This window comes from Rhincodon typus, chromosome 29 (genome assembly GCF_021869965.1).
Source record: "Rhincodon typus isolate 14 chromosome 29, sRhiTyp1.1, whole genome shotgun sequence".
Taxonomy (NCBI): Eukaryota; Metazoa; Chordata; class Chondrichthyes; order Orectolobiformes; family Rhincodontidae; genus Rhincodon; species Rhincodon typus.
The window spans coordinates 15,778,320-15,803,618 of record NC_063360.1 but is presented as its reverse complement, the minus strand read 5'-3'; the positions used below and the strand labels follow the sequence as shown (position 1 = coordinate 15,803,618).

The 25,299-nt window shown below is 40.1% G+C and overlaps 1 protein-coding gene across 5 annotated transcripts in view; it reads left to right on the top strand.

Moving 5' to 3' along the window:
* Positions 1-2,486: 2,486 nt before the first annotated feature.
* ranbp3b (RAN binding protein 3b) overlaps positions 2,487-25,299 on the top strand; it is an 87,654-nt gene continuing 64,841 nt past the window's right edge. The window contains exons 1-3 of one of the 5 annotated variants that reach the window (XM_048613984.1): positions 2,487-2,568; positions 7,976-8,034; positions 21,128-21,172. In XM_048613984.1, coding sequence (XP_048469941.1) covers positions 2,547-2,568; positions 7,976-8,034; positions 21,128-21,172 — 126 coding nt within the window. In that variant the 5' untranslated portion in view covers positions 2,487-2,546. The remainder of the gene's footprint in view (positions 2,569-7,975; positions 8,035-21,127; positions 21,173-25,299) is intronic. The other 4 variants (XM_048613985.1, XM_020513224.2, XM_020513225.2 and 1 more) reach the window with 4 other exon arrangements.

Here is a 25,299-nt window from a genome sequence, read left to right as displayed (position 1 = left end):
AAAGGTGGTTCAGCTTATTTAGACAAGTTGAGTGAGTGAGTAAATAGACAGCAGATGCAGGACAACATAGATAAATGTGAAGTTGTCCACTTTGATACGAAAAACAGTGTGGCAAAGCATTATTTAAATGGTGGTAGACTGGGAAATGTTAATGTGTTACACGACACAGGAGCAGACATAGACCTTCAGCCCATCAGGTCTTCTCTGCCATATAATGAGATCAAGGCTGATGTGATAATCCTCAACTCCACTTTCCTTCATTTACAAAGTGACAGGTACTTGTGCATCAATCATTGAAGACAAATGTGTAGGTCCAGCAAGACATTAGGAAGTCAAATGGTATGTTGGCCTCCATTGGAAGAGGGTTTGGGTACAGGATTAAAATCATTTTACTGCAGCTGTCCAAGGCCTTTTGAGATCACATCTGGATGCTGTATGTAGTTTTGGTCTCCTTACCTAAAAAAGTATATCGTTGCTGATACAGGGAATGTTGCAAAGGTTCATGAGACTGATTCCTGGGATGGCAAGTTTGTACTAAAAGGAGAGATTTTCTTGACTGGATGTGTTTTTACTGGAGTTTAGCAGAATGAGAGGGGGTCTCATTGAAACTTAAAATTCTGATAGGGATTGACAGACTGCCTGGAGGGATGGTGATTTCCCTGGCCAGTGATTCCAGAACAAGGGGTCACAGTCTCAGGATACAAGGTTACACATTTCAGACTGAAATGAAGAGAAATTTCTCGACTCAGAGGGTGGTGAACATGGGAAATTCTCCGTCAAGATGAAGCCATAGTATTGAAATAACGGATCAGCCATGATTATGTTGAAAGGTGGAACAAGCTCTATGGATCAAAAAGCTTATTCCTGCACTTGTTTTCTATGTTTCTAACCTATTCTGTTTTCAAGGATATGTGCATCCTAAAATTCCAAAGGACCTCTGTTCCTCAGTAAGAATCAGTATCATCCTGGTTAACATATATCCTCTTGTCTGTTGTACTACTTCTCCTGTTTGAATTTTCTTTTTCATTTTCTGCCCAACCAACCTGTCCATCTACATCTTTCTGCAGTCTAAAGCCTTTCTCTTCACTGTCAAAACCCACAATGTTGCCAGGATTCATATCATTTGAAATATTTTTATCATGCATCTTGGATTACAGCCTACATCAAAAATATAAACTAAAAACCCAAGGGTCAAGTACTGAGTCCTGCAGATCTCCAATGGAAACATGACTTCCAGCGGCAAAATAACCTGTCAACAACTAACCTTTGCTTCATGCCACTAAGCTAATTATAGATCCAAGTTGCCACTCTCTTTTGGCTTATACATTTTTGACCAGGTTGCCACGCTTTTGTGAAAAGCCTTGCTAATATCCAAATAGGTTACATCCATGCTGTTTTTCTAAATTAATCTTGACTTTTTGAACTGAAATTGCTCTAGACACTACTGATTTTCTTGGCATTTAGCATAGACAACATTTACTCGAGAGAGATTGCTCTAGACACTACTGATTTTCTTGGCATTTAGCATAGACAACATTTACTCGAGAGAGATGCCTCTTGATTTTACATGCAGTTGCCTCCACATTGAACTGCAGCTCATAGCACTACAGAAGAGAAACAAAAATTACTAAAAAACAGCAGGGGAGTGGAACTAGGCACGTTGCTCTTGCAGAGACAGGATGAATCGCATCGCCTACTGTGTTGCAACCATTTTATGTTTCTAATGATGAATTATATCAATTCCTGCTACAGATCACATTCTCATCATTGTAACAGCGAGGCCAGCCATATTGAACACTCAACTTGTAATCAACAGATGTCTACCTCTCACTCTAAAAAAAACAGACAATGCTGCAAATACTCAGCAGGTTTGGCAGCATCACTGGGGCGAAGAATGTTCCAGCTCCATGACCTTGGTCATTTGTGGTCGGTCCCACAGATGCATTCTAACCAGCATTTCCGTTTTGACTTCAAATTCCCACCATCTGGGGTGCATTGTTTTTGTTTTGACGCACTCTAATCGCAGTGGCCTGTTTGACATAAACTTCCTCAAACAGAACGAGATTAAACTCGGCTCACCATGCGGAGGCGCATGCGCTCTGCTGCCTCGAACGGGTCATTTAACAGGCGATTTATTCCCGTTCCTGCTCTGTCGATCACTCACGAAGTCGCCGCTGCCTGTTGGGTGACTGACTGACTATGAAATCGCTTCCTGAAAATAATCTCCAATCTCTCCATCCCTCCCAGACGACGGACAGGTCACCAGTTGCATGCAGGCAGCGCAAGCGCAAGCGCACTACACGGACCCTTGGTTATTGACGGTTAGCCCCGCCCTGAGCAGCATGTGCGCGTGCGCTCTCTTGGAGACTTTCCGTCATCGGCAGTTACCGCGCTAACACCGCCGGGCGCTCAGCAACAAGTGCGCACGCGCGATTCTTCTCCCCCCCCCCCTCCTCCCCAAGGAAAGTGGCGCCTCCAAGGATAAGCCGCATGCGCATTGCTACTTTCCGTTCGCGGAGAATTGTGGGGACGCGGAGAATCCTAAAATGGCGGATCTAGCAAACGAAGGTAAGCAGGTGAAAATGAGCATGGAGCGCGGCTCCAGCGAGGCGGGGGTGTAGCTTCTTTAGTCCACGATGTGCACGCAGTTGGTGTTGGTTTCTGTCCCAGCCTCAGTGCAGTGTCGCTGTTCACTGAATGGGTAGACTAAGGGGAGGAACGGGTTGCACACACCCACAACAAAACACCGGCTGACCAGGCCAGAGCGTCAAACAAAATCACATAGTGTTAATCGTTTGGATAGTTACAAGAGGAAGGGGTAAGGCACGAAAAGAAAGTACGTGTCTGTTAGAGGTAAACGGTGAGAAACAGAAAGTGATTGAAACATAAACCTGCCTGAAAACGGGAAGGGGGAGCGTTCGAGAAGGAGAATTAGGAAATGAACGGTGAGGTAGAAAGCTCTGAAAGTGATTAGGAAAGAAAACGGTAAGAGGGAGAAAGCCACCAGGGCAGTGAGTGGGGTGTAATAACAGGGTTAAGGGAAGGATCAGTGTGGGTAGGAGCAAGAAAAGAAGGTGGATGGTAAGGGAGTGATCGGGGAGGAGACACAAGGGGAAATTAGTAATGCGGCAAGATTAGATTCAGAGAGTTGTGTGATCAGACTGGACGGTGGTGTGGATAAGAGTGAAACGAGGGAAATGGGAGAAGGAAATTGTGATGAGAGCAGTTGGGAAGAGACAGGTTGGATTGAGGGAGAGTAGGAGGGTACAAAGTGCAGAGAACATAATTAGGAGTATGCCATTAACTTGTTGAGCCTGTCCATCATTCAGTAAGATCATGGCTAATGTGGGTTGAGGTCTCCACTCGTCTTGTCTTGTCTTCACTTCACTTCACTTCACTTCACTTCCTTGTTGACCAAAAATCTATCAAGTTCAACCTTGAATAAATTTAAAGTCCCAGCATCCACTACCTTTTAGGGAAGTGTATTCCGCGTAGAATAGATTCAGGAAAAATAATTCTCAGCTCTGTCTTACAAAAGAGAACTCGTCTTAAACTATATCTGTCGGTTTCAGTATCCACAAGAGGATATATCCTCCTGGTATCTATCGTTCACTGCCCTTGAGATCTTGTATGTTAAATTCTGGATGTAGGTCTAACCTGTTCAACCTTTTTATCATAAAGTAAGCCCTTCATCCCAGTCCAGAGTGATGGAGATGAGTGAAGAACCTTGGTGCCAGAGAAGAACAAAAAGGAGTAAGGGACAGATGAAAAATGCAGAGATGAATAAGAGTTTCCCAATATAGGAATCATGGACTATTTAGCCTCATTGTGTTCAAATACAGATTAGCTGTGGTTTAGCTCCGTTTCCCAACCCTTTCTCCATATCCTGGTGATTTCTCATTAGAAAATTTCAGTTGACTCAGAATCTAGAATTTTCTCAACACCCTGCGTGTGTGGGGAAAAATGCTAGCTAATCCCACTCTTCAGATGGCCTCTTGCCCCAACTATTGACAGCTGTTTCATCAATAGCTTTTCTCCCATGCTGAGTAGGAATGGTCATTGTGATTGTGCAGTTGTCAGTACCATTCACAATACCACAACTACTGTAATAGTCCATGTCTTTATGCAGCAAGTTCTGGATATCATTCAGGCATGGACTGATAGTAGCAATTAACATTTCTGCTGCACAAGTATTGTGCAATGACCATATTTCAGAAGGGTAAATCTAACTGTCACTCCTTGATTAAAACAAAGAACTGTGGATTGTGAAAATTCGGAACAAAAGCAGAAATTGTTGGAGGAACTCAGCAGGCCTAGCAGCATCTGTGGAAAGAAAGCAGAGTTAAAGTTTCAAGACCAGTGATCGATCCTTCTTTGCTGTTTGATATTCAATGGCATTACAATGCACATATCAGGAGTGTGATGAAATCCACTCCACTTGGAAATATAGGCACAGAAAGTAGGAGTAGGCCATTTGGCTCTTCAAATCTGCTTTGCCGTTCAAAATGTTCATGGTAGATCAGCCAACGCAGTACCTTCTCCTGCTTTTTCCCCATGCCTGTTGATCCCTTTTGTCCTAAGAAGTATATCTAAGTTCTTCTTGGAAACGCTCACATGTTTTAGCCTCAGCCACTTTAGTGGCGGAGTAAATACTCAGGCTCATTACGCTGGGGGAAGGATTTCTTCCAACATTCAAGAAGCACTATACCAGAACAAAGCAGCCCACTTGATTGGCACCTCATCCATGATATTAAACACCAATTCCTTCCACATCCGGTGGTAGCAAGACTGTATCAAATACAGAATGCATTGCAGAAACCTGCCAAGCCTCTATCAACAGCGCCTTCGATATTCATGACTTCTACCACAAGATCAATGGGCATATGGGAACACCATCATCTAGTCATATGTCATCCTGACATGTATCTGTATCGCCCCAACCTTCTCTGTTGCTGGAACAAAAACCTGGAACCCACTTCCTAGTAGTACTGTTAGTATGTCTACAGCAGTTGGACTGCAATGAGTCAAGAAAGCAGCTTTCCATCATCTTACAGTCAGTTAGGGATGGGCAACAAAAGCTGGTCTTGCTGGTAATCCTCATATCTCGTAAATGATAGTATATGAGAGTAAATTTATTGAGCAACCTAAAAGGTAGTCAAAGAAAGGTTGCATCCAATGATGGAACAAGGGGATTTGCTTCTGGAGATAAAGGTTGGAAGTCTGACTACAATAATTTAATCGTACTTGAATAGGGAATTGGTGCTAGACGAGTGAAGAATTGCAACTATACACGCCATTTGGAACAAAAATGAAAGGGATAATCCTGACAGTTACCATTCAATTAACCTTTTGGTAAGATAACTTTTAGAGACAAAAATCTGGAATACAGTTAACTGCTACTTGGAGAAAAGTGTTTTCGAAAATGGAAGTTGGCATGGATTTGTTAAAGGAAAAGTGTTTGATTAACTTAATTGAGCTTGAATAATGGAGACAGACAGTTTAAAGAATCCTAGAATAGAATCATTTAATAATATGGTACAAAAAGTGGTCATTTATACCCTGACATCTCTGCTGCACCTTTTGTAGCGCTATTCTGTTAGTCCCACACCCCTTCCCTATCACTGTAGCTCTAAAAATTTTATTTGTTCAGTGATATACCAAATTCTTCTTTGAATACTTCTAATCTGCATCTATGAGTTTTTCAGGCAGTGCGTTCCAGATTACAATAAAGCAGTGTCGGGGCTCTTTCATCAGCCTGACTGTAATTCTTGTGCCAACCACCCTAATCTGCATGCTCTGTTATCTGCCACTGGAAGCAGGTCCTCTTTCAAAATATTAATGATTTCGAACAACGAATGTTCCCCTAACACTTTACACCATGATTTATATAGCTGAGAGTGATGCACTTGAAGATAGGGAAGCAGAAGCTTTGGATTGAGATCATTTAGTAGGTGCAGGAACAGGGAGACCTTGTAGTGTATGCAGAAAACGTAGCTGACAAAATGAGGCTGTTAAAAAGTCATGTGGTATGTTCTGCTTTATTTAGAGATCTAGGTGATGAAATTGCTTAACACCAACAGGCTGAAAGCAAATTGTCAGCTTTGCAATGAAGCCCGTAGAACAAGAGTCCAAACTCTTATTGAAGATTAATTATTCTTACCCAGTTTGAAATTGAAAATGTTGCTAATATTTTCAAAAATGAAAACTATGTCATGCAAAATTGGCTGCTGATTTTCTGCCAGTGTATTTTGCATTGCTGTTGTGTCTCAACTTGACCCTTAGTGTACAGAATCAAAAGTTATATTGGTGGAGCCCCACCTAGAGTATTGTATCTAATTCTGGGCACTTCTTTTGGAAGACTGTCAAAATCTTGGAGAAAGTGGAGAGAGTATTTACTCTAATTAAATCAGAAGGAAGACCAAATTCAGTTAAATGAAGGGACTGGAGAATCTAGAACTGTTCTCGGAGCATGAAAGGTTAAGAAGAAATTTTGAAGGTGCTCAAATCAAAACAATGTTTTTATTGGCTTTAAGGATAAACTGTTTCCAGTGGCAGAAGGGTCAGTAACTGGAGATCAAGAATTTAAGCATTAAGAGAAAATTGTAGATGACAGGAGGACATTTTCTTTTGTACTGAGTTATGATCTGGTACAGATATGATTAACTGAATGGCCTTGTGAAGTGCTCTGCCATTCCATGGTGAGTCTGTGCTGTAGTCCAACAGGACCCATTAATTTTTCCTACAGAGCCAAAAATTGAACAGAATGCCAGATGGGAGTTATCAAAACTCTACACAATTCAAGCGTCATCACCTCATTTTTGTATTCCAACAGCCTTAAGATAAAGGCCAATATTCCATAAGTGTTTTTAAGTACAAGGTTGTTTAGTGATAGTGTGTACTACAGTTGTGTGCTGGAGATGATTTTTCTGTGTGATGAAGACCATGAGTCTGCGATCAATAGTGTGAAAAAGCATAATGAAAATTTAGATAAGAACCCACAGGGGAAGTGTGAGACTACCAGCAGGTGCACATATATGCATATGTGGGAGCTATGCATGTCGGTACAAGCTCTTGAGAGAGTTTATATCTGAGAGCATCAGTTTGTGCATAATGACAGTTGTGAATGTTTAAGAGGTTAGAGAGTTCTTAAAAAATGTACCTAGTGGGAGTCAGCATGAAAGGAGTTCTTTTGCATGAGACTGACCTTGCATGAATGGGGAGTGTTTGTGTGAACATAAGGAAATGCGACTGAGATCATGGATTAAAGAGAAGTTTGTACAACAGAGCCTAGAGGAGGGAAAGCAATATGTGAGCAGATCAAAGGGATGTGCAGGAAAGAGTATGCTTGCAAGTGAGCAGTGAGGTAGCCTTTACACAAGAGATCTGTGTGTAAGACCGGGAGAATGAATGAAGTGTCCTCAAGGGTATAGGTGCTAAGAGGGTACGTAAGAGACTGCTTATGCATATGCAAGCAAATTGTATGACAATGCATGGGGCACTTATGTTTCAGATTAAACATGTGCTTGAAGGAAGATGTGTTTGTGATAGAGCACAGACTTCTGGTGAGCTCTGGTGTGCATGATTGTGATCATACATAATCAAGAGTGCTGTAGTGAATGGGGCTGTGTGTGTGGTTATTGTGATTAGTGAGGTGCACTTTTATGGGTTGAGTGACTGTACCTGAGATTAGTATAAGATTAAGCTAGTTAATTTCGTACATTATGAAGTGAGAGAATCAGTGCATGGGCAATGTGTGTGGAATAGTGTGTAGGGGTACTGAAACGTGGGTGGTTGAAGAAGAGTAGAAGAATGTGTGAGAATTGAGAGGGTGCAGTGTGTGTGAGAGAAGGAAGAAAAGGAATGCAGAGGACAGAGTTATGTATGGATGAGTGTAAATATTTCTGTACTTTTCATATTGTTGGAGGAAGCAGTTGTGAATAAAATCTGCGTACAAATTTTTATTCTTTGTTTACAGAGAAACCTGCCATTGCTCCACCTGTTTTTGTATTCCAGAAAAACGAGAAAGGACAGAAGGTAAGTATTTTATCTCTATATTCATTTTGCTGTATTATGTTTTAGGGGATTGCAGGATTGTCAGTTTGAAAATTTTAACTTCAAAACATCTTGCGCAATCTACGTGTAATAATAAAGATCTCATTTGAAAGGTGTCGATGAAACCCAAATTTACTTCCTTTTTCTGGAAGTCTGTTACAGGCATTCATTACCCAGTGGGGGAAAAGTGTATCTTTTTCATAATCTCCAACCTTGTTCGATACTTGTTAATTGCATATTTTATCATCTAGGCCAGATTTCAGTATCTGCTTACTTTGTTCTTCACCCGTTGCTTTATTTTGTACAGTCATAATTTCATCCTTTTAAGATAGGAGAGGAATACTGGTCCTCCTAGAAATCAGTTTCCACTCCATAAGATAATTAAGATAACATGACTTAAGTTTCTGCTTGTCAACTCTATATACAAGTGATCTTGTGTCATTTTAGACTAGCTTCCTGTAGCTTCTCCAACTGTGTATTAGCAGGACGTGGATTTGACTGGATACTCTCAACTTTTAGTTTGGTATGCTTTTTGTAAATATGATATTGTTTTTACATACCAGGTGTACTGGTATTGGAGTGCTGATGGTGCAAGAGTTGCATGTAGTTTATGTGTTTCAAGGTAGTAATGCGCCAAGGAAGTTAAGGTGACTGGATGGTTTACCAAAATGATTTGAACCATGAGATTTTGTAAATTTATGAAATAAACTCCCACCTTGAGGGATTATTGTGGATGGTAGATTCTCGTGGTTAAATTGTGATTTGAATGCCATTGAAATCATAATATGTATATGATATATAATGTATAGTTTGCATGTCATAAAATTGTATGGTACCATATAAGTGAGATAGTGATATATCAAGAGTTTAAATATGTAGTAAGATTAAATGTTATCTAAAATCTGGGCTCCTTGCATTCTTTAAAAATTCTATAGGTGTTAGACCAATTTGAGCAATGAACAAATTATTTTAATATGACCCTCTTTGAAGATAAATTTTATATACTGTCCCAATGTTAGACATCAACATTTGGTTGTGGATCATCAGTCTGTTTTGGATGCACTGTGTTAGCTGTAGGGCAAGATTCAGTCTGGCTCGAATTCATTTCAGAAAGGACTGTTACAGCAAGCAGACTATTGTGCCATCATATCCTATAGAACATAGCCTAATTAAATGTCAGAAATATTGTCCTTGCATACCTAACTATAAAGTGGCTTGACTAATAGATTTGTTCTGTGCTGCTGTTAAATCTGTGAGATTTACTACCTTTTTCTCCTAGAAGCCCAAAGGAAAAGAGAGTACGTAAGTGGAGATTAGGAGAGAATGAATGTTCAAGGAAGAGAGAATGATACATCATATGAGCTCAGCTTCCACATATATTTATGCCAGTGACACCCAGCTCCATGTCTCCATCTGTTCCCGGGACTGTCTGTGTACTGTGGGAATGTCTTATCTGTTCTTGGATGAGTCTCAACTTTCATTAAAATCAACGTCAGTACCTGTTACAAACATTCCCAATTATATCATATTTTCTTGGCCACTCTCTTGGGCTGAAATAAACCTTTCATAGTCTTGGTTCCCTGATGAACCTTGAACACTGTTTCACTCAGGAAGTCTGTTCGATTTCACCTCCACAATAGTGTCTGTTGTGGCCTATTTTCAAATGTCCTTGTTGAACTCCTTGCTTCCACTCTTCAAAAGCACCCAGGCTCCAAAAAGATACTATATGTATTCTGTTCCATGAGAATGATTCCTCTCCCATAACTAGTCTTGACACACCTATATTAGATCACTTTTGTCCTGAGCCTCTCTGCTTCTAGGCATGAGATTAATTTTCTTGGTGATTATCTGAAGCATGTTTTTTTAGTTTAACCTGCTCCATAAATGCAAACTGTTACATGGAAAGGATACATTAGAAGAGTCAACCTGCATCGTTGGAAAGTGGTATGTATGTGAGTGAGGGATAGGAAAGAAAAATAAGGGGGAGAAAGCAGGAGAGGAGAATTTGAGAATGTGGTGGGATTGAAGTGGGTGGGGCAAGATGAGGATTGTGGACAAAGGCCAGAATAGTGCCTCAGGGAAAGCAGATATAGAAAGGATAAGCAAATGCTTCAGGTAAGAATGTTCGCACAAGCTGAGAGAGAAGGAATTTTTACCAGGCTAAAAATAAGTACATGAAATGCAGGCTGGAGGAAAATCTAAAATTGGAGGAGACGTGAAATCGTAAAAGAGAGCATTGAGAATGGAAGAGATGCAGGGAAGGTTAGCATACATTGTGTGGACGGGAGAGAAAGACGAATTTATAAGAGTGCTTGTGTGGGGAGTCTTTTGAATAGTTAACATTTGAAAAGAAATGGAGAGCGGACAAGAGAACATGGAGGTGGGGGGTGGGAGTAGGGAGAGAAGTATTGTAAATGTGCAGTGTATGCAATTGGCATTGATTGCCAGTCTTATATCCTTCCTTCCTGAGAAATTTAGGAAATTGTTGCATGGAAAATCACAGTTGGATCACATCTCATTGTGTGGCACTGCATTAAGGCATGATTAGACTATGTTGCTCTAATTCACTGTGTTTAGTTTACTTAGGTATTAAAATGCAACCTTATTTATCCTAAATCTTTATTTAAGTGCTATCTATGAAGAGCTATGAAATGAATGTTTCCTTTCAATTGGTTGATATCTTGATAAAGTGTATTACTGTGTTCCCAGTCACTCTTTGGCTGAGCATATTAAGGCTGTGTAGGCTATTCTTCCCCTACATCATAAATTTCCCCAGAGCTTCTATTGGAAGAGCAGCACATTCTCAAATCCTCGCAATGCCATGATCCCATTGCAAGATGGGAATCTCTACTTCACGTATGAACGTGGCAAGAAGAAGCAGGGCTGACTTCTAAGAAAAAAAAAATCCTTTGATCTTCCCTGGTGTAGAGAAGCAGAACAAGTCCTTATTTTTCAAGAAATTAAATTGATGAGATGAAAGATAATCTCTTAATCCTGCACACTTGTCTTGCATTGTAGAAAAGGTGACACAGCAATGAAAATATAAAGTGCCAGAACATCTCAGCAGGTCTGGCAGCATCTGTTGGGGGGTGGGGGGGGGGGGGGGGGGGAGAGAGAGAGACAGCATTGATGTTTCAAATGAAATATGACATTTTTTCTCTCCACAGATACCACAAGGTCTGCTGAACATTTTCAGCACTTGGCTTTTATTGTAGATTTCTAGTTTCCGCAGTATTTTGATTTAAGATGACACAGCAAGTCTGACTGAGAAGGTCAAAAGCATCACCTAATGCCCAGAGCCTGCAACTGCATGCAGTTTCAAAATGTTTTCAGACTATCACAAGTTTTTGTGACAGCCACAACAGGCTGTTGGCTAGGAACATTCCATTACAGCTTGCAAATACCAAAATCACGCAGTTTGTGCAATCTTTGCTCTCATTTATGGCATTTCCTGTTTTGTCATACTCACTAGTTTCTCAGTCATGATTTTGTCACCTTTTTACATAAGTAACGGTTAAATATAGCTATTATATTTAACGTTTCTTACTCCTGCAGGCATTAGATAAGTTTGTATGATTTTTAAAACATAAACTTTAAAGAGGCTTTTAAATTGCAGAATGAGATTCCTTAAAATATTTCCCTACAACTCTGTGAAAGTTTGTTATACGGACAAATCTGTTAATGACAAGATATTCCCCAATCTAATGCTGCAATGGAATTGGTTGCTCCCATTCCCAGCCCTTTTCCAGCACCTAGCACTTTCTACATTATCCTTTGATTCTTGTGGCTACCACTTCCTACCTTAAGTGCCAATTTCTTCCTACCTGTTTTACTTTCCTCTTCTTGCTGCTACCTTCCTTCCCTTGCCTTCTTAACCACCACCTCATATTTTCTAGTGGAAGAGGTAGTCTGTGATCTGGATTTCTCTCCTTGTTATGTGTAACAAAAGGTATCCACAGCCAACTAGCTGGGTCCGTTTCCTGCAGGTCCCACTGGTACTGACTCGATACTTGTCTCTGTCTCCCAACCAAAGGACAGAAGAGAGCAAATGAAGAAGATGGCAACAGACAACAACAGAATATAGAAAGAGGAGAGAGGGGAAAGGGCTAGATAAGGAAAGAAAGGTATAGAGAAGGGAAAGATGAAAGAAAGCAAAACAATACCAGAAAGCTGACCGACAGATAAAAGAGGATATTAAACACAACCCAACACAGGAAAAGGCCCTTTGGCCCACCAAGCCTGTGCCGATTCCTAGTCCTTCCTTTAGACCTACTACCTATTATCCATGCACAGTATCTATCAAGATACACCTTAAATGTTGCTAAAATGCCTGCTTCCACGACCTCCACTGGTATTGCATTCCAGGCACCCATCACCGTCTGTGTGGAAAAAGTCTCCCCGCATGTCTCTCCTAAACTTTGTCCCCCTCCCCTTGAACCTGTGCCGTCTTGTAGTTGACCTTTCCACCCTGGGAAAAAGCCTCTGACTATCCACCCTATCCATGCCTCTTATAATTTTGTAGACCTCTATCAGGCCGCCCCTCAGCCTCTGTCTTTCCAGTAAAAACAATTGGAGTTTATCCAACCTCTCCTCATAACTAAAACCCACCAGACCAGGCAACATCCTGGTAAACAGTCTCTGCACCCTCTCCAAAACCTTCAAAATCTTTCTGGTAGCGTGGCAACCAGAAATGCTACCCAGATCCCTCTGCATTTCAATGCTCCTGAGGGTTCCTTTTATTGTATAATTTGCACCTGAATTTGATCTTGCAAAATGCATTACCTCTATTTGTCTAGATTAAACTCCATCCACCATTTCTCTGCCCAAATCTGCAATCTATCTATATCCTGCTGTACCCTTTGACAATCCTCCTCGCTATCTGCAAGTCTGCCAATTTTGGTTTCATTGGCAAACTTACTAATCAGGCCACCTAGATTTTCCTCCAGATTATTTATATATATATAAAAAATGACAAAGGTCTCAGCATTGATCCTTGCGGAACACCACTAGTTACTGATCACTACCCTCTGCCTTCTATGACCAAGCCAGTTTGACTTACCACAAGCTATTTCTGGAAAATCCACTAATCTACTTACAGAGCTTGTACCCCAGAAGCCACTTTGTACCTATCATATTTTTTTTCCCAAGAGTTCATGCAACACTTCAAATGAAAATATAAAGACTTTTGATCATCTTTAGATGAATCCACTGTTCACATCAAAGTAACAGACTTTGTAGTCTTAAGAAAATAGACAACTTTCCATAGTGTAATATCTCTTATAAATAGCACAGCTGTGTGATGAAACAACGACTGGCTAGTTATGTGTTCATTTTTATCCATTAAACTCTTGGATAGTTTGTCAAAGTAGGGAGTTATGACTATATAGGTTTATAGTAGTAATCTGCAAATTCACTTTCAAATCTTTCCTGTAGTTTTTGTTTACTTCCTGATTTTGATTGACCTATACCAGCCAGGTCCCTCTATAAGTGTGACTTGCAAATTTATTGAAATCTACTTCAGCTGGTGGCATTAAATATGCATGAAATAATGCACAGTGGTCATTCCTGTATTGATGTCACCAAATCTCAAGTGTAAATTGTTTACCGTTTGTTTTGTTGATTCATTGCACTCATTTTATGATGATTTTGGGTGGGCCTGGCAGGAGGTCTGTGGATTTTTTTTTTACTTCTTTTCAGTTTACGTTTCATACTTTGATCCTGGTCCATGTGCTCTCCCAAATAATGTGCCAATCCAGGCATTATTTTAGTTAATGACTTCCATGGCAGCTGCTGCATTTGATTATCATTGGGTTTTACAGTTTAAGGGTGTTTCCTTCTTGTATGTTGACTACTAGTTGATTCTAAAAGCTTTACTTGCTGTTTCATTTGTATGTATTGTTTGTTGCTTCTCAACCATAATATTAAAAAAAATTGTTCTCCAAAATGAATCGAGGCTGTGCAGTATTAACTATTTTACTGTTTCCATTAGTTTTTATGATGACTCCTTTTAGTTGTCAGCTGTGGCTTAGTTGGTAGCGTTCTCATCTCTCAGTCCAAAGATTGTACGATCAAAGCACTCTTGGAAGTACAAATCAAACCAGGCACCTTAAGCTGTGGTACTGAGTGAGTTGAAGATGCTCATTTTTGGGTGACGTTATCTGCCTTGGATGACTATAAAAGCTCCTTTGACACTGTTATTAAAAAAAAAGTAGTGGATATATATCTTTTTAAATTCATTCACGGGCGTAACTGACCAGGCCAGCACCCATCCCTAATTTTTCAGAAGGCAGTTGAGTGTCAACCACGTTGCTGTGGGAATGAGTCACATGTAGGTCAGGCCAGGTAAGGATCGCAGTTGTCTTCCCTAAAGGACATTAGGGACAACCTGGTGTCCTGGCCAATATTTAACCGTCAATAAATTTCACAAGGATTGATTATTGAATAAATTGCACTTTCTGAGAGTGACCGGGTCATAGTTGGTACTGTTGCTAATTGTAGATAATGAAGCAACTCATGCCAACATGGAGCAAGACTTGGAACACAGGCTTGGCCTCAGATATAGCAAGTAACATTTGCACCAAATAAGTGGTATGCCAGTTATTGGGGTAGATGGAAATTTGAAATCCAGAACACAGATGAGACAAGATCTCATTGAGTCTAGCTTCCTTCTGCTTCTAAATAGTACATTCTGATTTTTAATGTACTGTTGTGTTATAGTATTTTAATATTTCTTTCCCTGTTCACTTGTTACATTAATTCTTTGTTTTCTAGAATTTCTGCACTTGGGATCCTGCCTGTCTGCTAGGGCTAAACCTTAACTTGTAATTCCCTCTCCCTGGAGGATCACTGGTCAGACTCCTTCCACTTACCTGTGGTTAACCTGTTTCATCACTCGCTGTAGGTCTAATATTCTCCACCTTCTGAAATCCTGCTCTGCTGGAAAGGCAGTACCTTTGTGAGACTGCAGTTCCACATTAGGACAGGAGCCCTTCAGGACAAGAGAGTAAAAGTCCTGCTTTGAGCAGGTTTTTCTACTCCACTTGCGTTGAGTTGCTTTCATGTACATTGATAACCTGGTCATTGATCCTGCTCCCTTCATTTAATAACCAGGTCCTGCTGTGCAATTAGCCTGGTGGCTGCAGTGTAAGTTAATTAATTCTCCCACTTTGTTCAATTTGTTTCCTCCAGGGCCATTTGGTTCCTGATCTCATAACAGTCTTGGTCCAAACAAAAGAACAGAACTCTGGAAATGCCCTTGACATCTAGGCAGTATTTGACTGAGTATGGCATTAAGGACACGTAGCAATGGGAATCAGGGAGAAAACACAGCTCATTAGAGTCATACCAAGCAAAAAAGGAAGATGGTTTTGGAAAGTCAATCATCTCCACCCCAGGACATGTCCACAGATGTTCCTAAGGATTGTGTCCTAGGTCCGTGCATCTTCAGCTACTTTATCAAATCATTATAAAATCAAAAGTAGGCATGTTCACTGATGATTGAATAACGTTCAACACCATTCACAACTCCTCAGACATTAAAATAGTCCCTACCAATATGCAGACTGGACAGCATCCAGGCTTGGACTGATAAGTAGCATGTTATGTTCATTCCACACAAGGACCAGGCAGTAACCACCTCCAAAAAATAATCTAATTCTTGGCCCTTGAGAATCAATGGTATTACCATTGCTGAACCCCCTATTCTCATCATCCTGTGGGTCATCAATGTTCAGAAACTGTCCTCCAATGTTTTATAAATACAGTGTCTGCAAGCAGGTTACAGGCTAGGAATTCTGCATTGAGTACCTCCCACCCCCCCAACCCTACTTCTGATTCACCAATGTCTATCTATCATCTATAAGGCACAAATCAGGAGTGTAATGGAATACTCTCCATTTGCCTGGATGAATGCTGCTCCAACAACATTCCAGAAGCCTGATACCATGTAGGGTAAAGCAGCTGGCTTGATAAGCACCCCATCCATCAGCTTGAATGTTTTTTCCCGTTACCAGTGATGCTCATTGGCAGCAGTGTGTTCCATCCACACTGATCACAGGGTGGGCTGTGCGTTTGTCTTCGTCCATCGCGGGATGCACTGCAGTGTTTCAGCAAGGCTCTGTTTTTGTTTAGCAATCAGTTCCTAGCACTGCTGCCTCACAGCACCAGGGATCTAGGTTCGATTCCGGCCTTGGGTTGCTCTCTGTGTTGAGGTTTGCACGTTCTGTCTGTATCTGCATGTGTTTCCGCTGGCAGCTCAGGTTTCCTCCCACAATCCAAAGATGTGCAGGTTAGGTGAATTGGCTGTGCTAAATTTCCCCATGGTATCCAGGGATGTGCAGTATAGCTGGATCAACCATGTTAAATATGTGGGGTTACAGGGATAGGGTGGGATGCTGTTTGGAAGTTTGGTGCAGACTGGATAGGCCATATACCCTATTTCCACATTATAGGTATTCAATGGATAGAACTTTCCAAATCTTGACTCTACAACGTAGAAGAACAAGGACAGCAAGCAACAACACCTGTGGATTCCCCTCCAAGCCATCCACCATCTTGACCTGGATCTGTAGTTTTGTTCCTTCACTTTTGCTGAGTCAAACCCCTGCAACTCCCTTCTCAATGGCACTGTTGATGTTTCTACATTAGGAATTGGTACTGAATGCTAGCCCAGCCAGCAAAACCCACAACCCACAAACAAATGAAAAAGATCCACATACTTTCCAATTTAGCTCTGCTTTACTCAGTGATGTTAGGTTTTTGCTGTCCCCTTGTCCAAGAGCTTCCAGCACTGTTGCCCTCCTGTTTCTGGCACAGCGGCAAATTAACAGATATGTGACAGATATGTGACAGTCTGATAGCTTCAACTTTGATACAGTCCAGTCTTTTCTCCAGCTTTTTGAAATAACCAGAACTTCCTAAGTCTTTTAAGATCCCCTCTAACCACTTCTGTCAAAATTATTCCAACTATTCATTAATATTTAAATTCCCTTCATTTCTGCTGCCTGTTCCTTTGAAATCCACTCTATCTCTTCATTAGTTTCAAATCTCCCCTTACAGTACGTTACATAAGCTCTCAGAAAATGGGTCCAGTTGTATTATTCAGTGCTCTGCAACACAAGTTAAAATTGTAGAATGCTTATTTAATAGAAATAAATTACTGGCCCCATGATCATTCTGCTGAAATAATTTACACTATGACTCAATGTAAGCAATGTCACAGGATATCTTGTAATTTGTTAAGTATTGAAATGCTGGATCAGTCACACCATCCTGTTTGAAAATACATTGAGAAGCATGTCAAACTGTAGCAGTTGAATCTATTGATATTGTACTTCCCATTTTAAATCATGTCACAATGATACTGAGAAATGCAATTGTCTTCCACCTACATTTGCAATACGGATGTGTCTTGTTCGGATATGTCTGACCAAATAATCTGTTTTAGAGGAGTTGGTTGAGGAGTAAATATTAGCCAATGCACCGTAGAAACTTCCATGCCCTTCAGAATAGTGTGCTAGGAATTTTGATGTTCATCTGAGAGGGCAGAGTAGAATCTCATCTGAAAGATGACATCTCCAACAGTCAGGCTGTATTATGCTGAAGTATTCAAGACATTTAAATTTCATATAAATAAATACCTTTGATATTCTAATGTAATTTTTATTTTTGATAAAATTAATCCACACATCTGGTGGATCAGCAAAACCAAGTTCATTCCAGGAGCTTCTCTTGTTTTTCAGAATCAACGTCTCTCTGTTCTCAAATTTAACTCACTTAAGCATTCCCTCAAAACAGTAGTTATGTGAACTTAGAAACCTCCAGAAATAAAAGTTTTGTTCTGTACATGAAGGTTTCCTGTTTGTGTGATCAGAGTTAAGGATGAGTATTGTTGGAATAACACACTTTGACATTTGTTAGACTTGCTTAATTTTAGAATTACTGTGGCCTCTTTCATGCTAAGTTGCTGTCAGTCTAATAATCCAGTGCCCTGTACAATGCACCTGAGCTTTTGAGAGTTGGGCCAACAATCTTGTCTCATAAACCACACAAATTGAAGAATTGTAAATGTGCACAGGAGTTTAAGTTAGGATATCTTGTTCAATGCCATATCAAGAACAGAAGGCAAAATAAAAAGAAGGAAAATATTGATTAGGAAAGGGAGATGTGTACATGGCAAATAAATTAATTATTTGATTTTTTTGGGGGGATATCTCCAATAATTAAAAGTTGAAGAAATGAAGCTCCACTTTATAAAAATTAAATTATCAGTGTTTGAGAGATTATTTGGCAGGGATTAAAACTTGCCACACTATTAGAAGGGTACTCACACTGGAAAAGAAGCAGTGTTTCAGTTTAGTCAGTATCTACAATGTCAGTACAGGAATTGATGTCACTCGATAGATTTGAATGGGAATCCACATGATGAGGTTTTTGAGCAGACTACAGAGGCCTGTGCACCTATTTTCAGATTTTCATGTTTGTTTGTAGTTGATGCTGTCTAGTTTTATCCTAAATAGTGGTTTAAAAAAAACCGTTAGCCTCAGAAAAATATGATCCATTCTTTATTACTGCTACAAACCTGCTTACAAAACAAAGAAATTACATTTCACAACCAATTAATTACTTTGATTTGAAGTGCTTTGTGACATCAGGTGTTTGGTATAAGAGGAAATGTAGCAATGTGGAAATGAAGTTGGTTGATGGTCCAGAAACAAAGTAAATGAGTATTGTTCAGATTGAAGAAGAGCTGAAGTAGGAGAGTGCAGGAATCTGCTGGGTCTGCTTTTTTATATGTATATGTATGTGTACTCAAGTTGGATATAGGAAACAATTAAAATTAGCTGAGGACACAGATGTAGAGGGTTCAGCAAACAATAAGGCAGAAAGATTTCAAGAAGATGTAGGTTAGTGGAAATGAGCAGTCAGCTGGCATGAAACTTAATGGAAACTTGAGCAAAATAGTACATTTGGGAGAAATACAATTAAGGATTTAATTGAAAGATACTGAATGTTATGGATGAACATACCACCTATGGTTTCGAATAATTACAGTTCAGATTTATCAGGATGACACTAGGCATCTCTATAAGGAACTAGCTATGAGGTGAGATCTGCAACATTTGGTACGATTTCCATTGGAGCAGAGGAAACCAAAAGAAGATGCGCTATGAAGACTTTGATAGAATGAATAGGGGAATACTCTTCTGGTTGAGAATCGAGCTGATCAATTCAAAATCATCACTGAATGAGGAGAGAGGTTAGGAGAAATTCTTTTACAACAGGGGACTGTTGAACAATAAAATGTTTTACCACTGTGAATGTATAAATCAGAACTTTTAAGTAAAAGTTCCAGAAGTCCACCTGCAGCAATCCTTTCTACCTGCCCTGTCCAATTTTCCACTCTAGTGTCACAGCTGTCATTAAGAGTCAGTGCCCTTATGTGCATAATAGCTTTTGTCATCTCTTCCATTCTTGCCATAATTTTTGAAAATGTTACAACTTGCAAGGCAGAAACTGACTACTTCCCACAGATCCTCTCTCTCCTTTTGTTCCTTAGTCTTTGGATCAAGTCACTCGTCATCCTTGTGACTACAGTCTCTTAACAACCTAAATATCTTTGTCTGCCTACTTTTAAGTCAGTGTTTTCTCTTAATTTCACACTTAAGTAAAGTCTCTTACCCATATGTGCCATAATCTCCACAAATTTGTTATCTCTTACATTCTTTATACTTTTTATCTCAATCATTGAGGCCATTTCTTTGACATCTGCCTGACCACCCACGTCTTGCTACCCTTCTACAATCCTAGCACTATCACTTATGCAGAATTCCTCCCTCAAATCATTGTCAAATACTCATATCCCTCAATTTCAACACTGCTTTTTTGCCTTGCTTACAGCTCCTTTGTCTTTTTGTTTAATGTTCTTGTCTGTAAAACCACAATTGTCTCTAATCCATGTTCGCATAGTACAATCTCCACCTTTATTCCCTTAATATTTTGAGATTAAGATTTGCACGTCCTTTGTACATAACTAGCTTAGTGGTCTGTTGGCAGATCTAACCAGATCATATCTTGATCTTATCATTGCTCTTCAAGGAGACTGTGGAAATCTGTTTATCCATTGTTTAGAAACACAGTTTTCTTTTTGTTACTTGTAAACAGCAGTTATAACATCTAAGTCAGATATTCCCTAACCAGTACTTCTGGACTTGCTTTATATTTCTTATTTTTGGCAAAACTGTTGGTATCCTTCACAACATAGTGACCCTTCCTTAAGGGCTTGTGATTTAGCAAGAGAACATTTTTTTTTACAAATTGATAGAGCTATCACATTTTTTCTTGTCTACAATTTTCAATCCTTGTTTAATAAGTCCTTTGATTTACCTTGTTTTTCTCTTCTGCCTTGATGTCTTTCAGTATGGGTCTACCATTTTAACTTGAGATCTTAATGAAAATAAACTTATGTTCCTCTGTGTACAATATTCTCTGCCTACCAATTGTTGCTGCCTCATGTTTCCGTTAAGTATTGAAATGTACCTCCCCAAATGTTAAATCCGGATTTAGTAGTTAATAAATGGTCTGTGAAGACTAAACAGTCTTGGGCTTGATCTGGAATCTGTACGTGTTGCTGATTCCAACTGGAATGAGGTAGGAGGCATTCTAATTTGTCTCTGCAATAGTGAATTAAGAAGAAGTTAATGATTTGGACCACGATTGCTGTCCAGTGACCCTACTGGTATGGATATCAGTTAGAAGCTGGATCAGTCCCAATTGAGATGTTCTCTCGTGCCACCCTGCAACCTACGAGCAGTTTGACAGGGTGCCAATCTGTTATTGAGATTGAAAACTGTTTATGTGCATGAGTTACCATAAGATGTAAAAGGGTCCTTGAGTGCAGAGTCGGAATTTGTTGACCCAAAGTAAAGTTTTAGTATTGTCTAATATCCTACATGCTAACTTACGCTTCAACTTTATATTGTACTGTATTTGTTAAATTATATTTAATGTGATATTTGATTTTTGATTTTAATTCATAGAATTTTTAAAGTGTTTGTCGTAACTACTGTGTTTATAGGAAAAACTTGAACCAATGACCTCACCTACACCGCCGTCAAACAAGGTAATGATAAATTCAATAAACTTCTCAAAAGTACGAGGATTGAAATGAATGAGTGTTGGATTAATCGAATCCAAACAAAAATTTATCTTAAGATATTGTAAGACAATATGAAGAGCTCAGCATTAGCTCCTCATGAAGTGAAAATAAACAGATTCTTGTGGAACAGATTAGAAACTTACAGAAGTTGGTGAAATGCCTGATTGGACCTTGTCCAGAGAACAGGATTGGATATGGGGAGATACTGGGGATATGAATCAGAATAACTTAAGGTTAATTTTTAGTTTCAGAAACTCATCCATATTTTTACTTGAGCATGATATATTATGTTCGCCCGATAAACATTTCCATGCATGTTCAGGTTTTTAAAATTATTGTTCACAAAGTTGCTACTGGTAAGTGCTGATAACAGGATAACAAGGTATTTGGAATCTTGGAGAATAAAGTGGTAAATAGTCTATCTCTTTAACCAAGTAGATTAAAGGATTGAGAAATAAGCCGAGACTGGCTGGGAAGGAGATTGAATTCACCCACTCTAATCCAATGTCAAAATGTGAACTAAATTTGAGAAGGGTAAATATTGAATTTAGAGATTAACGAAATATAAAGTAAGAAAAAAATAATATTTTGCATTTTAAAACTGATATTGCACACACAATTTTAAAGTAATAAAATTCTATATGGCACATTGACCTTTGCATCGCTGAGGCCAGGTGCTAACTCTCTGACACCTCCGCCTACCGCCCCTTCGATCATGACCTCACCCCGACCACCAAAACATCATCTCCCAGATCATCCATAACCTCAGGTGACCTCCCACCCACAGCCTCCAACCTCTTCGTTCCCCAACCCCACACCACCCGTTTCTATCTCCTTCCCAAAATCCATAAACCCGACTGTCCTGGCTGACCCATTGTCTCTGCCTGCTCCTGCCCCACTGAACTTATTTCCACTTATCTCAACTCCATTTTCTCTCCCCCGGTCCAGGAACTCCCCACCTACGTCCGGGACACCACCCACGCCGTCCACCTCCTCCAAAACCTCCGATTCCCTGGCCCTCAACACCTCAACTGCATCTCTTGTGTTTCCTGCACCTCAGCCCTCACACCCCACCCCCACAATAAAAACAAAGACAGAATTCTCCTTGTCCTTACGTATCACCCCATTAACCTCCAGATTCAACACATCATTCTCCGCCACTTCCGCCACCTGCAATCTAACCCTACTACGAAGGATATATTTCTCTCCCCACCCTTATCTGCCTTCCGGAGGGACCGCTCTCTCCCTGACTACCTTGTCCGCTCCACACTCCCCACTAGTCCCACCACCCCCCGGCACCTTTCCCTGCAACTGCAGGAGGTGCTACATCTGCCCCTACACCTCCCCCCTCACCTCCATCCCAGGCCCCAAAAAAACCTTCCACATTAAACAGATGTTCACCTGCACATCCGCTAATGTGGTCTATTGTATCCACTGTTCCCGATGTGGCCTCCTCTACATCGGGGAGACCAAGCGGAGGCTTGGAGACCACTTTGTGGGGCACCTACACTCGGTTCGCGACAAACGGCAACATCTCCTAGTCGCAAACCACTTCAACTCACCTTCCCACTCCCCGGATGACATGTCCATTCTGGGCTGCCTCCAGTGTCACAACGATGCCACCTGGAAACTGGAGAACAGCACCTCATATTCCACCTTGGGAGCCTACAACCCAATGGTCTCAATGTGGACTTTCCTAGCTTCAAAATCTCCCCACCCCCAACCTCATCCCAAGACAGCCCTTCCCTCATCCCCGCCTCCTTGACCTGTCCGTCTTCTCTCCCACCTATCTGCTCCACTATCTACCTTCTGTCACCGCCCCCCCCACCACTGTATTTATTTCAGAGTCCCCTTCCCCTCCCCCATTTCTGAAGAAGGGTCCAGACCCAAAATGTTAGCTTTCCTGCTCCTCTGATGCTGCCTGGCCTGCAGTGTTCCTCCAGCTCTGAGACTCCAGCATCGGCAGTTCCTACTATCCATACTTTTCTTACTTTGTGCGATAGTAGTTATTTACAAATATTGTTAAATGGGTATAGTTAATTAATAGGCTTAACTGTCTTTAATTGCAAAGCAATGCAATGAGGGAAGGCAATGCTCTTGTGATGTTATAACTGCAATATTAATCCAGAGACCCAGATAATGTTCTGGGGTTCTGGGTTCAATGGCAGATGTTGGAATTTTAATTAAATAAAAATCTGGATTAAGAGTCTAATGATGACCATGAAACTGTTGACAATTGTCGAAAAAACCCACCTCGTTCACTAATGTCCTTTTGGGAAGCACATCTGCCATCCTTTTCTGGTCTGGGTCTAGACTCTCAGCAGTGTGGACTCTCAAATGCCCACTGTGCAATTAAGCATGAGTAATAAATACTGAACTGTTGTCTTTGTCCCGTTAATGAATAAAATAAGCCAGATGCTTGTTGTGATTTGCATTTCAGGGAGTTGTTCTTGTTCTTTACAAATTGTAGATGTTTTAGAATCAACTTGTTCAAACGATAATGATGTCACACCTTGGAACAAGTAAATTTGAATCCGGGACTCCAGAGGTGGGGATACTAATACTGCACAACAAGAGCCTGTTTTTCATAAAGTTGATATGTACCTCCTTAATTTCGTACCTTATTGAGATGCTATTATTCTTCAGCAAAATATGAACAACAGTTATTAACCAGTCAGATTTGCAGCTCTCAAAATTTTGGAATAATTTCAGAAAACGTCAGTGTTCTTGGCACCTCCTTTTCTTTGTTTGTGGTAGGCAATGTAATTTAAATGTGTTTTCAAATTTCATTGCTATAAGTAACTGGACTTATTAGACACCCAAGTTTACTCTTCAAAAAATGCTGTTTATGCATCTGTGAAGTTGCTGTATCAGTTTGGAATTTGAATTTATTTGACACATAGAAGTATACAAAAGCAAGTATTGTTTGTCTGAATTTTGTATACAAATTTGGAGGAATGCCTGATTAACTGGCTTCGTATAAGAGTTGGTAACAAGTTTATGGGACTACGTACCCACTTGCGTATATTTGCCATTCTTTACGTAAATTCAAGCATACGAATAATAATGATGGGACTATAGCTGACCTGATTACAGCCTCAATTCCACTTTCCAGCCTATCCAATATGTCCTTTGATTCCCTTGTTAATCAATAATCTAACTAACTCCGTATTAAAAATATTCAAGGACCTCTACCACCCGCTGAGAAGAGAGTTCCACAGACTCAAGACCCTTTGACAGAAGACAAATGTTTTTCATCTCCATCATAAATGGGAGACTGCCACTTTTTAAACTCTGACTCCTAGTTCTGATATCTCTCAGAAGGGCAGATATTCTTTCAACATCCACCCTATTAAGTCCATTCTATCTCTTAAATGTTTCAATGTTGTTGTGAAGTTGAGTAGAGTACTGGGGAATTGGAAGGCAGGATGTTAGAATTTGTTTGTAAAAATGACGGGGGCGGAGGAGGAGTGTGTGGTCCCTTTTAGAGGCGATGCTTGGAGTTCTGAAATTGAAACATATGTATTAATTAGCTGAGTGGTTGGCAACCTAGACTTGTTTTGATATTAAGACAACCAGCTTGAATATCAACCAATGAATTTAAACCAGGCACTTAGAGACTGAAAACCAATTGAATTTAAATCCGATGGTGTTGACAACGTAGAATAAATCCTAGTTTAAGAAAATTGAGAGGTCATCAAGGGTATATAAGAAGAGGGTTTTTGAAAATCAGTGAGAGTGAACTGCCATCGGAAGAGTAAAACTCTGGCTCTCACGGAAATCTTTAAGGTCTCTGATTAAGCACCAACTAAAAGGTGCCATGGCACTCTCTTAGCTAATATTCCTGACACAAGGATTCGACGAAGAAAGAATTTTTGACTGAAGAATAGCGGAAAATACAAGGAACATTCCAGAAGATGCATCTTGACTGTAGTTTTGAGAGTCTGAGTTTTAATTTATTTTTTTCTTATTACTTTGGTTTATATAAGTGGGACTTATACTTCTTGGGATTTTACTTTATTTGGGAATAGTTAGTAGTTGGGTGAATTGTTTGGTTTGTTAGTAGTTCTGTTAATTTGATGAAATAAGTT